Consider the following 14,747-nt stretch of genomic DNA (forward strand, 5'->3'; position numbering starts at 1 on the left):
TAGTTTACAGAGAGTTTCTAAGATCCAGGGGAGAAAAAGAAAAACAAGATTAAAGCACTGGAAACACTAAACACTGGAAACATTAAAGCATTAAACATTAAAGCCTGAGGGGCTCTGAGAAATGGATGCTGCTGCTGCTGCTAAGTCGCTTCAGTCGTGTCCGACTCTATGCGACCCCATAGATGGCAGCCCACCAGGCTCCCCCATCCCTGGGATTCTCCAGGCAAGAACACTGGAGTGGGTTGCCATTTCCTTCTCCAATGCAGGAAAGTGAAAAGTGAAAGTGAAGTCGCTCAGTCGTGTCCGACTCTTAGAGACCCCATGGACTGCAGCCTACAAGGCTCCTCCATCCATGGGATTTTCCAGGCAAGAGTACTGGAGTGGGGTGCCATTGCCTTCTCCGTGAGAAATGGATACTTGTATGTAAAATGCTTTCCAAGAACTTTATTTGGAAAAGGTTTCTGTCTTTTTTCTTCCCCATTGGATCAATGCCCAAAATTTCTCATCCAATGTTGCAGATCTTGTGTTAAGTGAGGTCTGATGAGAGAAACTGTTAGTTTCTTTAAAAGCGAAATAGTGCACTGATATAGGAATAGATTGCTGGATCACCCTGGCCAGCTAAACTAGCTGCCAATCAGTTTTTATTTCGAGCTAAGATTCTCCGTGTAATAACATGTAACCCCAATGTCCTTTATCATTTGAAGTCTTTCAATACAGTCTTTGATGAAAGGTCATCCACTTAGCCAGCAACCCCCAGCACTCTTCACACCAACACCCAGGACATTACTTTGTATGTCATACGGTTTAAACTACAGACTTAGAACACTTCTGGGAAACCCCATTTCAAATCCAGGACCATTTCCTTAAGTCATCACCGATCTACACAAGAGACCCCAGCAAGCAGGGAGAGGCCTGTCGAGAGGACGACCACGCCAGCTCCCTGACAACCAGACTCTGCTGCGGACCAGAGACAGGCATACGCTCTGCCCAGTGGGCATCAGAAAGCCACATGGGCAGCACCGGGGCTCCTATGAGCCCCTCTCCAGCCCAGCCTCCCCACGCTCGCCCTCCTGAGCTCAGGCGAGTGTCCCTCTAGATGGGACTCCAAGTCCTCGCATATGAGGGTCCTCCCTCTCCTCAAACAATCTGTGTAAACAGACCCCACTGCCAGGAGCCCTCCTACAAACCCTGCTGCTCTCCCTGACTCCTGCCATCTCCAGACTTCGTAAGTCATCCACACAGGTTCAGTTCAGTTGCTCAGTCGTGTCCAACTCTTTGTCATCCCATGGACTGCAGCACGCCAGGCCTCCCTGTCCATCACCAACTCCCCGAGTTTGCTCAGACTCATGTCCATCAAGTCGGTGATGCCATCTAACCATCTCATCCGCACTGGAAATCTCACAATCACTTTGACGAAGCCCACACACCCTAGATTCAAACATTCACCAAATCCTGTGTCTTTTCCTTAATTTTCAGGCTTTTGCTTATTTATTTTCTTACATTCCTTACACTACTACTCAGACTACTGCAAAACTCATGGTAGGTTTAAAATGAATATCCACAAACTACAACTTAACAAATTCTTACAAGAGAACTGTAAATTGAGCAACAAGGTTATTTCCATTTGACCAATAAGAAATGGGAGGTTCATCAAAGTGAAACAGCCTGCCCAGGACCACGCAGCCAGCAGAGAGGATGACTTGACCTCCTGTCTTCCGGTCCCAAATCCCCACAGTTACACCACCCCACCAATGTACACTGAATTTTATGAGAGAAAGGGAAGCTTCAGGACACCCATTAACAGGTGTTTCAGACAGCTCTTCTCCAGGTTATTACTGTTGACAGTATTACTATTCTACATTTATATCCTACTATATGCCAGGCATTGTGAATCCACCTACCTATCTATTCTTGATTTTTTTTTCACTTAATGTCATTTGCTTCTAAATAGGTGTTATTCATTCCATTTTATAGTTGGAAAGGTTCCCTGATGCTCTGTAACTTACTCAAAGTCACACCCCTAGTAAGTATCTGAAATAGGATCTGAACCCATATATGACTGGCTCTGAAACCCTGGAGAGCCTCCACCCTCAGCACCGAGCAGGGACTCCTTTGGAGTTAAAAAAAAAAAAAAAAAACAACTCACCATCACAACTGCTTCAGGAGGCTCAAAGAGAAAATGAAAACTGACTTTCTACAGAAAAACTTCTAAAACATGAGAGGAAAGTCTGAAGACATCACTAGAGCAGGAGTAATGAACCGGCAGGCAGGGATGCCTCACCTGATCCCCCAGCACAAGTTCACCAGATCAAGAGCTTTCCCTGTCACCAGCTTAACTAATGCCACGCGACTTTAATATTTTACATTATAGTAAAATACCTTCAGGGAAGTCCCTGGCCGGCCAGTGGCAGGACTCAGCACTTTCGCTGGCAGGTTCGGTTAGTCGCTCAGTCGTGTCTGACTCTTTGCAACCCCATGGACGGTAGCCCGCCAGGCTCCTCCGTCCATAGGATTCTCCAGGCTAGAATACTGGAGTGGGTCGCCATTTCCTTCTCCAGGGGATCTTCCCGACCCAGGGATCAAACCTGGGTCTCCTGCATTGCAGGCAGTTTCTTTACCGACTGAGCCACCAGGGAAGCCCTCCACTGCCGGGACCCAGGCTCAGTCCCCATGGGGAACTAAAACACCACAAGCAGCATGGCACGGCCAAAAATCATATTAATTAATTAGTTAAATACCTGCAGGTTTTAAGTTTGAATGTCAAAAAATATTTGAAATTTACTTCAACAAATTTCTCTAAACATTGCTTCATGCGACCTTTTCCTAGACAGAAAGATACTAAAGAAAAAGGAAAACTGAGGAAGAAAAAAGCACTTCCAATGTCAGCATCTCATTTGAGAAAGGGGGTTAAAGAGGCCGGCAGAAAAACCACAGCTCCAGCTGGAGTGGACGGACTGACTGAGCACTCCCCAGGCATAACAGCTGCACACAGATGTCATCCACCCGTCTGCTGGGCTCCTGGGACCCTGAGCGCCATCTGAAAGAACAACTGGGATGCCAGACATCGAACGTACCTGTTACACCGAAAAAGTAATTTTAAAACGCAGCTCTGTTGTGTATTTCAGAGAACCAAAAGAGAAGCTCCTACCATATGGCTGTGTTTGCTGGCCCTCTTTTCCTCTCTGTCTGAACCGAAGCTCAACAGAAATAAACACTCAGCCCCGTTCATGCTCACAGCAGCCGCACGTGTGCCCTGCAGGCCTCGGATCAGGACTCACCGAAGGCAGCCACAGTCCTCAGGGGACGGGCCGGCGAAGAAGCACCCAGACACAAAGGAACCCATCGGACACGTGTAACTGCAAGTCTCTAACCGTCCCTTCTAATCTGGGAGCCATGTGACTGGGTTCCACACAGCACTGCTGCCCATCGGCCCTGGCGCTCCGCAGCTGGACCTCAAAGGGAGCGGATGCTACGCTGTGCTCCTGTACCAAAATATCATGCTCCATTCACGGGCGAGCTCTTTCCTGATGGGCATGCAGCTCTCAGGTCAACATCAGTGTTCAAGCACCTGAGAGGATTTAACTATTCCTGCCAGAGCGATCCCAGGATCTTAAGGGGCCTTTTCAGATCCATCTGATAACACAAAGGTGCATAATCCTTTAAAACACAGAGTCAGCACACATACACTCTTTATGTCCTTCCCAACCTGATTCTAGAGGGTTACTGCTTTGAAGTACTTTCTTCGTCGATGTGAGTGGAGCTCAGTCCCCCTCTGGCCACAAAGCCCGGCTATACCCAGGCCCGGGCGCCAATCCAGATAGGGCATGGAGCTGGGCTGGAGTGCCGCGCGTCCTGGCCACCCTCCCCAACCAGGCTGCCTCCTACAGGGAGCAAAGCAACGGAGAACAGTGTCATCCACTGTTCAGGAGGAGACATCCCGGTCAGAAACCACCGCTGAAATCATCTTGACTGGCAGTAAAAGCAGACGCTGATACAGAAAAGTATTTAAAAATAAATCTAGGCAAGGTCAAGCAAAAATACTGTTGTTTTGAGACCGAAATAAATGGTCTCTGGAGCCTGACCGCCTGGGTGGAAATCCTGGGCATGGCACTGACCATTCCTGTGACTGGGCAATTTACTCAACTGCTCTGAGCCTTAGTTTCCTTATGTGGAAAATCAGAACACTATTGCTTCTTTCTCTTAGCTTATTATGAGAATTAAGAACCTTTTCTTTACTAAAGAAATAAAACCTATGGCATACATACGATGCACACACACAAGATGGTGCTTAGAGACTAACTAAAGTCAGCTTGCAATATTCTCTAACACTTTATGTATCAACATCAATACCTCAGCAGGAACGGGCTTAGTTCTTTTGGTTCAAGTCCAGCTGGAATCAAAGCAGTGTTAGCAGCGTAGCTTAGTCTTATCAGGCCCTCTCCTTTCTGCCTTCTTCAGGGTTCACTTTATCCAACAGAGTCGGATCCCTCAGTCCGCTCCCAAGGAAACAGGAGAGGCCAGTGATAGAGATGGAAAGTTGGGCGCACACACTTGCTTCATGTACCACTTTTGCTGTGTTGTTTTATCACATTTCTGAAAGAATGTTGAGTGTTTTCTCCTTGAAGCCCTGACTCCCCTGACTAAGGAAAGCCAATGGGGTGACGGCTGTGTTGTCAGCATCCTAGTCCAGACTTCCTTAACAGGCTCAATGCCTCGTCTACGCCTTACCTCTGCGGAGGGATGGTTAATGCAGAAGAAACTTTTAAAAGCCTGATCACTGATTACCTTAAAAATCTATGGAGACACATTTAGCAACGATCTGCAAAATTTTTTTCTGAAATTGAACACACACACCACCAGCCACCACGACCACGTCTATAATTACCAACTCAGACTTCTGGCTCCATAAGCATATGGCATTAGAGAAATTAGGGAAATTAGAAAGAATACACATATGAAACCAGGCAGCCTAGAACAGTGAGTGCACCTGGACTGGGAGTCAGGCGACTTGAATTCTGGTACAAGATCTGTCACCAGCTGATGCTACCCCACCTGACTCAGACTCAGATTCTTCACTGTAAAACAGGGCTAGCTAAGGCCCCCTTCAAGCTGGAAAATGTTATAACTCTTCAACCTCTGGTGCTACAATTTCTCCAAAGCACCAAGAAGGCAGAGAAGGTAAAGAAACATAGGCAAGTTATTCCAGATTCCCTAAAATCTCTTAGAATAATTGAGTCCATCATACTTTCTAACCCTGAATCACACACACACACACACACACACACACAAACAAACCAAAAAGCCTCCTGCCAAGCTGGTCTGTCCACATTGCTAGCTGTGCTCAAGGAAGTCGAGACGGTGTGAGAGCTCATCTCCAACGTGCTTCTCATTCAGTACTGGAATTGGATCTCATCGCTGGGCAAGATTTCACAGTCTGAAAATGCAGGTGATGCGGCTGAAACTTCAACTTGGCCTAAAGGACAGTACTGCTAAATCTGGGGTGCTAAAATGATATAACCTACCCCAATACTCTCTCTTAACCACCCAGCTCTGCTGTACTAATGACTGGCGCTCATGCTGGCGGCAGTGATGGCTGCTTCTCATTCCAGGTCTCTGCAAACCACTGCCTTGCTGCGTTTGTGCTGTGCTGTGTTTAGTCGCTCAGTCGTGTCCGACTCTTTGCGACCCCATGGACTGTAGCTCTCCAGGCTCCTCTGTCCACCAGGATTCTCCAGGCAAGAATACTGGAGTGGGTTGCCATGCCCTCCTCCAGGGGATCTTCCCAAACCAGGGATGGAACCCAGGTCTCCCGCATTGCAGGTGAATTCTTCACCATATGAGCCACCAGGGAAGCCCAAGAATACTGGAATAGGTAGCCTAACCCTTCTCCAGGGGATTATACCAACCCAGGAATCAAACCAGGGTCTCCTGCATTACACGTGGATTCTTTACCAGCTGAACAACTAGGGAATCCCTTGCTGAGTTTCAGTTCAGTTCAGTCGCTCAGTCATGTCCAATTCTTTTCGACCTCATGGACTGCAGCACACCAGGCCTCCCTGTCCATCACCAACTCCTGGAGTTTACTCAAATGCACGTCCATTGAGTCGGTGATGCCATCCAATCATCTCATCCTCTGTTGTCCCCTTCTCCTCCCACCTTCAATCTTTCCCAGCATCAGGGTCTTTTCCAAGAGTCAGTTCTCCGCATCAGGTGGCCAAAGTATTTTCAACATCAGTCCTTCCAATGAACATTCAGGACTGATTTCCTTTAGGATGGACTGGCTGGATCTCCTTGCAGAGTTTACCCTCCCTGTGGTTTCTGCAGCAAAGCCTCTCAGCCCAAAATACTTCAGCTCCAACCTATTTCAGACCTGTAATATCAATACCTTCAACTCACTCCAGAAAGCTGGATTGGAATTTCAGTGAAATTATCTGCATTTTATCACAACTTATAGTTACCAGAGACAATGGAGAAACTAAAGGACTAAAGTGGCACCGTCCACCCAAGGACCTCCCCTCTCAGGGAGGTCCCCTCAGAGACACCCCTCTCTCAGGCCCCTTCTAGAAACATCCCCCTCAGAGATGCACCCTTCCCTCATGGACACCCCCTCTTATAGATCCAGGAAGTCTAAATGTGGCTTCATCAGCCAGTTCTAGTTCACGCATGTGCTCCGGCTCCTACTCTGTACCAGGCACTGTGCTAGCGTTTTAATCCACATTAACTCTTTAAATCCCATGGCCACATAGCATACTACATATCATTGACCCCGCTATGCAAATAAACAAAAGCGGTTTCAGAGAGAATAAGCGGCTTATCCAAGGAATTCAGACCACAGTCTTCTGCCTCTGAGACTGTGTGGCCCAAGAAGACAACGAACACCCATGGTCTATTTCACATGGCAATGCATAGCTGCAGTATTACCATGTGCCAGTCTTGAACATGTCATCCAATGAACTATAAACCTATAAACTGCTAATAGGAAATGCTTAACACAGGGCAGACTGATCATCAAAACAGGCTCAGTAGAAACCTGACATTTTTTCATACAACTTTCAAATAGTTTATCCCCATTTACCCTCTCCCTCACCACCCCAATCAGGAAAAAAAATAGTAAAACTAAATTCATAAAATCATTAGGAAGTTTAGCATTCTCTGCCCACTTATAGAGATTCTGAAGGACAGGTCAATGACCCCAGAGTGATGAACAATAAGAGATGAAATGCTGGATAATCCATAAAAAGACAGAGAATCACTAAAGGATAGTACAACACATAAATCCTACGTAACTTCTCATTTTGTGTTCCAAGCAGACTAAAAACATATAGTAAAGAGAGAAAATAAATATGGCGTTGACCAAGGGATCAAACTTATCAAGCCTCCTTATCATTGGATCCTCTCACACTGTCTCAGGAGGACGTCCCAGCAGAACGGGACCTCACAGAGCCAAGGGCCAAAAGAGACTGTAGTCACTGTCTAAACCAACACCCTCAACTGACAGTCATGGAACCTCTGGCCTAGTCAAAAACCCGCCCAAGCAGTCAAGCAATGCCAGAGGCAGAAGGCAAGCAGAGCTCTCCTGATGCCCCTTCCAGCACCGGGCCGGGCTATGGCCACCAAAGCTGCATCCTGGGCGCTAATACCCACTCACCACCCACAGAATCTGCTCAGGACCCAGTTCACCTGTGGGAATACAAGACATACTGCCAAACAGAATGCCCATAGGTTGCCAATTTGGCAAACCCCTAAACTGTACTCTACCTGCGCCAAAAACTCAAATTGCTTTTCACTCATGTCATTCACTTATATCCACGGAAACTGGCCCAGTGCTTTCCAAAGAGGGTCCACACTCAGATTTCCCAAAGGGGGAAAAAAATGCTACAAAAACCACCAGCATGAAATTAAGAGATCGGGACCAGTACCTTCCCCAGAAAGCGATCTCTGGGGTGCCTTTCCCGTAGATGGAGTTACTGGAGCCACTCAGCCCGTTGGCGATCCCCCTGGAAGAGCCCATCACTATCCCACCATCTGCCGAGATGCTCAGGACGTCCTGCTGTGCTCCCACCGCCGTCCTCTCGAGGAACTGCCCGCCTTCCTTAATGCGCTGCTGTATCATTGGAGTCAGGGGCATTTCAAAGCTGAAGTAGCTATCAGGCTCTGAGTACAAAGTCTCCAGGGACTCAGCACTGTAGTATAAAGAGGTGTTGTCTAAAATGGTCTCGAACTGGGAGCTGTACACGTCAGTGGAGTCCTCTGCGTATCCGGACCCAAGGATGTCATCATCTCCGCCCCGCAAGTGCTCCGCTTGCTCAAGAATCCTGGAAAGCACATCGAAGTGAAGAATTTCAATATTAGGTTAATTTTTTCATTTTACTTTCTCCTCTCCAACCGTATGAAAAGGTAGCATTCTGTAGAGCTAGCACCTGTATTCAGTTGGTTTATGTCAATATATTTAACGTATAGGTTGAGTACATCATGTGAAATGCTGGACGAATCACAAGCTGGAATCAAGATTGCTGGGAGAAATATCAATAACCTCAGATATGCAGATGACACCACCCTTATGGCAGAAAGTGAGGAACTGAAGAAACTTTTGATGAAAGTGAAAGAGGAGAGTGAAAAACCTGGCTTAAAGCTCAACATTCAAAAAACGAAGATCATGGCATCCAGTCCAATCACTTCATGGCAAATAGACTGGGAGACAATGGAAACAGTGACAGACTTTATCTGGGGGCTCCAAAATCAATGTGGATGGTGACTGCAGCCATGAAATTAAAAGACACTTACTCCTTGGAAGAATAGCTATGACCAACCTAAACAGTGTATTGAAAATCAGCGACATCACTTGGCTGACAAACGTCTGTATGGTCAAAGCTATGGTTTTTCCAGTAGTCATGTACAGGTGTGAGAGCTGGACTATAAAGAAAGCTGGATGCCGCAGAATTGATGCTTTTGAACTGTGGTGTTGGAGAAGACTCTTGAGAGTCCCTTGGACTGCAAGGAGATTGAACCAGTCAATCCTAAAGGAAATCAGTCCTGAATATTCATTGGAAGGACTGATGCTGAAGCTCCAATAGGTTGGCCATCTGATGCAAAGAGCTGACTCGTTAGATAAGACTCTAACGCTGGGAAAGATTGAAGATAGAAGGAGAAGGAGGCAACAGAGGGTGAGATGGTTGGATGGCACCACTGACTCAATGGACATGAGTCTGAGCAAGCTCCAGGAGATGGTGAAGGACAGAGAAACCTGGCATGCTGCAATCCACGAGCTCTCAAATAGTCAGACACAACTTAGTGAGTGAACAACAACAAAATATCAATACATTTGGGAAGGAAGACATCACAGAAACATGTTCAGGTTGAAAAAACTCTTAGCACACATATGCTGGACTATCCTCTATACAATTTAATATACTTTCAAGCTAGCTCCTAGTATGTGAATACACCAAGTCCAACAAACATTTGAATAAAATGTTAAATTCTCATTTAGCCACCTGAACTCCACAAATTCAAATTAACAGCTACTATCAGTCCTAATTTTAACAGAAGATGATAAATATATTGTGTAAATTTGGCTGACTAAAAATAGACTTATGCTCTGTCACTCAGTCGTGTCCGACTCTTTGCGACCCCATGGACTGCAGCCCACCAGGCTCCTCTGTCCATGGGGATTCTCCAGGTAAGAATACTAGACTGGGTTGTCATGCCCTTCTCCAGGGGATCTTCCCAACCCAGGGATAGAACCCAGGTCTCCTGCATTGCAGGCAGTTTTTTTATCGTCTGAGCCACCAGGAAGGCCCCCAAAATACACTAAGCTTTCATAAGTCCTGTTAATATTTTCTGATTAAAGAAGACCAATCGCCCTCAAGAACTCATGGGCTGCCCCCTGGTGACAATAAGACAACACTGCAGAGAGAGTTAGGTTGAGAAATAGCCAGGGAATGACCTGGAAGGAAAAAAAAAGCCCACAAACATGTTTACTACTAGGCTAATAAACAAAACAGTGAAAACCTAGGAAAAACATACAAGTTAATATCCTTGGGACACTAATTAATATGCAGCCTGTTTTTCAAATATTAAAAATTAACATCAAGACAACTAAATAAAACGTTAAAGCTCAGTATGAGAAAGAAGACAATAGAAAATAGAGCTGAATCTGGATGTGCCAAGGACTAGCCAAGCCTCAGATATCCATAAGCAGAAATAAAATAGAGAACAGGAATAAAACTACCTGGTAAGTAACCCACCTTCCTGGGTATTACCAGGGTTCACATGGTAAGTAACCCACCTCCCTGGGTATTACCAGGCTTCACATGGTAAGTAACCCACCTTCCTGGGTATTACCAGGCTTCACATGGTACGTAACCCACCTCCCTGGGTATTACCAGGGTTCACATGGTAAGTAACCCACCTCCCTGTTCACATGGTACATAACCCACCTCCCTGGGTATTACCAGGCTTCACATGGTACGTACCCCACCTCCCTGGGTATTACCAGGCTTCACATGGTAAGTACCCCACCTCCCTGGGTATTACCAGGCTTCACATGGTAAGTACCCCACCTCCCTGGGTATTACCAGGCTTCACAGGCAACAGTGCAGTTGTCTCTGCTGTTTCTAAGTTACTGGAAAAGTGAAAGTTAGTTGCTCAGGCGTGTCCGACTCTTTGTGACCCTGTGAACCGTAGCCTGCCAGGCTCCTCTGTCCATAGAATTTTTCAGGCAAGTATACTCAAGTGGGTAGCCATTCCCTTCTCCAGGGGATCTTCCAGACCCACGGATCGAACCTGAGTCTCCTGCCTTACAGGCAGATTCTTTACTGTCTGAGCCGCCAGGGAAGCCAAATTACTGGTCCACCCCAAACCAAATAGTATTCTGGGTCCCAAGTCCTCATGGCTCCTCAGGGCATTAGCAGTGAAGCGGAAAGCTCAGGGATGAAGCCCTCACCCCACCCCTGCTCACTCACCCCCCACCCGCCCCCAGCTGCCAGGGCCCAGCCACACTGCTACACCTTAAAAGGAGCCTGGAGGCCTCCGCATCGCAGGTTCCAGGAAGCACACTCCCTTAGCGACAGCAGCCCTCCTTTGCCAGCCCGTGTGGCTCCCTCTGCCTAGAGTATTCTCCCCATTCTCTGCCCCGCAAACTTCTACTGAATCCTGAAGTCTCAGCCGAATTACCACTTACACAGACAGGCCTTCCCCAAGCCATCAATTGAATCACCCTCTCTCCTGCATTCACTGTGTCCCTTCTCCTTTATAGAACCCAACACAATGGGAGGCCCTATCATTATTAATGTGTAGACCTTTAGCAGTAAATTTCATGAGGTCAGGGACCAGAGGTCATGTCTATTTTCCATGTTTGTTTGTTTGTTTCCTGGCCACACCACAGAGCTAGTGGGATCTGAGTTTCCAACCAGAGAAGGAACCCATGCCCCCTGCAGAGGAGGCACAGAGGCCCAATCACAGGACCACCAGGGAATCCCCAGGGCCATGTCCATTTTGAACATTCCTTTCATGCCCAGCATCTCTAGCCATATCAAGGACACAGCAGACAACCGAAAACCATTTGTGGAAGGACAGGAGGAATGAATGAATAAACCGCAGACGCACAGACCCCAGTGGGAGGGTAATTGCGGAGCCTTGTGCCACATAGCAGGGCGCCTTCCGAGGGAAGTCTGGAGGCTTTCTGTGTAGGCAGGTGGGGAGGGCAGGGAGAGAAGTCCTGACAGCGGATCTGTTAGTCAACTGCAAAGCAAAAGGCATCTCCTTACATCAAATAAGCAAGACCCTTCAGGCTTGACACACGCTCTCCCATGTGAACTACCAAAGTTCATATGACGGGAGACAAGATGGCACACGTTTGAAATGACTTTGCAGAAAGGAGCTCTTTACAGCCAGAGCATGAGCAAAGGAAGTGAAGGTGGACAGGCACGGCTTCCATTTCTCCAGGCTCTCAGCTGGTATGGACGCCAGAAATGTAGAGAAAGTCTGGGAAATACTATATGATGCCAGGTTTAGTCATCAGGGCCATAATCCAAACGAGTTGCTTGCGAGAAGGGAGTCCCCACGTGAGTGCCATGGAACAACTGAACTCTGACCTCCTCATGGCCTCTCTAAACCTAGAAAACTGAGGCAGCCCACGCCAAAGGCTCTGCGTTCCTACATGTACAGGGGCTGTTTGCAGACAACGGGGCTGTACCCAGAAGAAGTACCTAAGCTAGGCTGTGACAGCTACCGATGTGCCAGAAGAGCCCAGACCTTTCACAAGTAACTTTCCTTATGAAAGATAATTGTGGGGTGTTTAGTTATGGTGATGTTGGAGAACTTGAAACCTGTCAAATACAAAAAAAAAAAGAAATCAGAAATGGGTCCGCCCAGTTTAAGGTTCACGGTCTCCCCATATGGACAACTTTACAGCAACCGCTTTATACATCTTCAGACCTTAGAAGCACCGCAGCACAAGTCACTTCCCTTCCGTTCTGCGGAGGATGCCGTGAACCTCACTGTGGAGGGCACACAGCAGACATCACAGCCACAAGGGCCCTGGGAACTCACCTTTCCCCGGCCCTCTCTGGTTCAGCTCTCCTCTCCAGGTGCTCCTTGTCCTCCCTTAGGAAGACTTCGTCCTCTACCGTCTCAAGCAGAGGCTCGGGGGGACATGGCCTCTCAGGAGGAGCTGGGTCACGCAGAACGGCAGACGAGACGAGGTGGCTGGGCACTTTGGAAAACTCTCTGCTTTCGGTGGGGGCTGTCCTTCCCGGTGGCGTCTGAGCGTCCGCGGGGCGCCGGCTCTCTCTCTCCTCCCCTCCGGTCCACAGTGTGTCCACCCCTTGAAACGCCACATGCTTGCCCTGGCCTGGGCGCCCTGGAGCACCCTGCCCGGGGTGCTCTCTCTGGTCAGACCTCCTCTCTCTCAACAAACCAGCACCGCTCACCGAGCTGGGGGTCACGGGGCTGCCCGCCGAGGATGCTGGACCAGCTGGCTCTTGCACGTGGACAGCCCCCGTTCTTCCATTACTAGCTCTTAGGGATGGCTCTGCTTGAGTCTCTCCAGTTAATAGTGCAGTCAGATCCTCCTGGATGCTCAAATAAAAATGCTCCTCAGTCGGAACTTTGGCTGAAAGAGGTATATCAGGCGACTTTTCGCAGCCAGCAGGGAACAGTGCGTGGGCTTTCCGTACTTTATGCCTGGCGGTGTCTGGCTCCTGCCCCCCCTGCTGAGCTGAAAAAGTAGAAACCGCAGCCCCATCCAGTACCTTTGTAGCCTGCGACGTTCCTGAAGCTATTCTGGCTTCTGTGGCTTTCAGGGCTGAAATCAGAGAGTCAATGGGTTGTAAACTTGGTTCCTTGAAGTGACTTTGAGACGGGAGCCCTCTGACAGCTTTTGGCCCTCCGGTGACAGTGGCAGGCCCAGAGCGACGGCCGGCAAGGGGCTGGGCGCCCTGCGGGCCCCCCGGGCAGCGCAGCAGAGACTCGGCACCAAACTCCAGAGAGGCTCTCAGGCCTTCTCCACTTCCCTCCATGGTCCCATACTCTGGAAACTCATTCGTGACGTTCGGGGGGAGTAAAGTGCTTCCTCCATGATCACCTACAAAGAGAACAGAAGAGACACGTGACTCCTTCTGAACAGCACATTCCCGTGTGTGTAAATCAATTCCCACACGTATCAGGCGCTCAGTCATCCTCAGGCGACCCTTTCACTGGCTCCTCCCCCACCCTCTGCAACACAAGCTGCTCAACACGCTGCCGGGGGCCCCTCCACTGGGCTTACACACGAGAACCCACAGAGGTTCTACATACACAGAGGCAATCCAATTTAACCCAGCTTCTTTCCCACACATGCAACTCGGTTGCTGCATATGCAAAAACAGGTTAAAATAAGGATATGTATCCCTTTCCAAATATCGCTCATGAAATAGCAACTAAAATATTTATACTGGGCACAACAGCAAATTGCCTTATGACTGAACTAACAGGATCGCTGCAGTGCAATCTCTGAGACGGAGCCCCGAGGAAAAAAGATATGATCTATTTAAAGTTAGTAAATATTTTTTTCAGCTGGAAACTTCCCCTGCACTGTGGGATTTCTGTGGGGGGAAAAGATACTTTCAGAACATCTCTGGGGAATGAGAGTGAAGTCAAAATGGAAGAGGAAACTTGATGTATAAAGAAAGATTTCCGGGATCCCAGCTGCATGAGATTTAAGCAGCATCTTATGCAGAAACCCCAATATCAGATCAGATCAGATCAGATCAGTAGCTCAGTCGTGTCCGACTCTTTTCGACCCCATGAATCACAGCACGCCAGGCCTCCCTGTCCATCACCAACTCCCACAGTTCACTCAAACTTACGTCCATTGAGTCAATGATGCCATCCAGCCAACTCATCCTCTGTCGTCCCCTTCTCCTCCTGCCCCCAATCCCTCCCAGCATCAGAGTCTTTTCCAATGAGTCAACTCTTCGCAATATATGAAGCAGTAAAAACAACAGTATATATTTACTATATAGGATCCAATTAACAACCTTTTCTTATTGCAATGGCAGTCACTGAGAAAAATGAAGACATCCTAACAAACACAATTTTAAATTGAGGATTTCTGGACAACAGTTACAGTCCTATCACCCCAGGATCCAGTTTCCTTCTGAACTTGGTTTTGGTTACCTCGTATTGAGAGTATTCTCATGTGCGCTGGAAATGCAGTGTCCTCACCTAGACGGCTTTATGACAGAGGACACCTGCTGCTTCTGTTACTG

At 47.9% G+C, this 14,747-nt stretch overlaps 1 protein-coding gene across 7 annotated transcripts in view; it reads right to left on the reverse strand.

Annotated features, from left to right (window-relative positions):
* Positions 1 to 14,747, reverse strand: part of PSD3 (pleckstrin and Sec7 domain containing 3) — a 610,137-nt gene that overhangs the window by 303,003 nt on the left and 292,387 nt on the right. For all 7 annotated transcript variants that reach the window (XM_044925847.2, XM_025293130.3, XM_044925868.2 and 4 more), the window contains 2 exons: positions 12,550 to 13,582; positions 7,920 to 8,315 (listed from right to left, as the gene is read on the reverse strand). In XM_044925847.2, the coding sequence (XP_044781782.2) occupies positions 7,920 to 8,315; positions 12,550 to 13,582 (1,429 nt within the window). The remainder of the gene's footprint in view (positions 1 to 7,919; positions 8,316 to 12,549; positions 13,583 to 14,747) is intronic.

This window comes from Bubalus bubalis, chromosome 1, assembly GCF_019923935.1.
Source record: "Bubalus bubalis isolate 160015118507 breed Murrah chromosome 1, NDDB_SH_1, whole genome shotgun sequence".
NCBI lineage: Eukaryota > Metazoa > Chordata > Mammalia > Artiodactyla > Bovidae > Bubalus > Bubalus bubalis.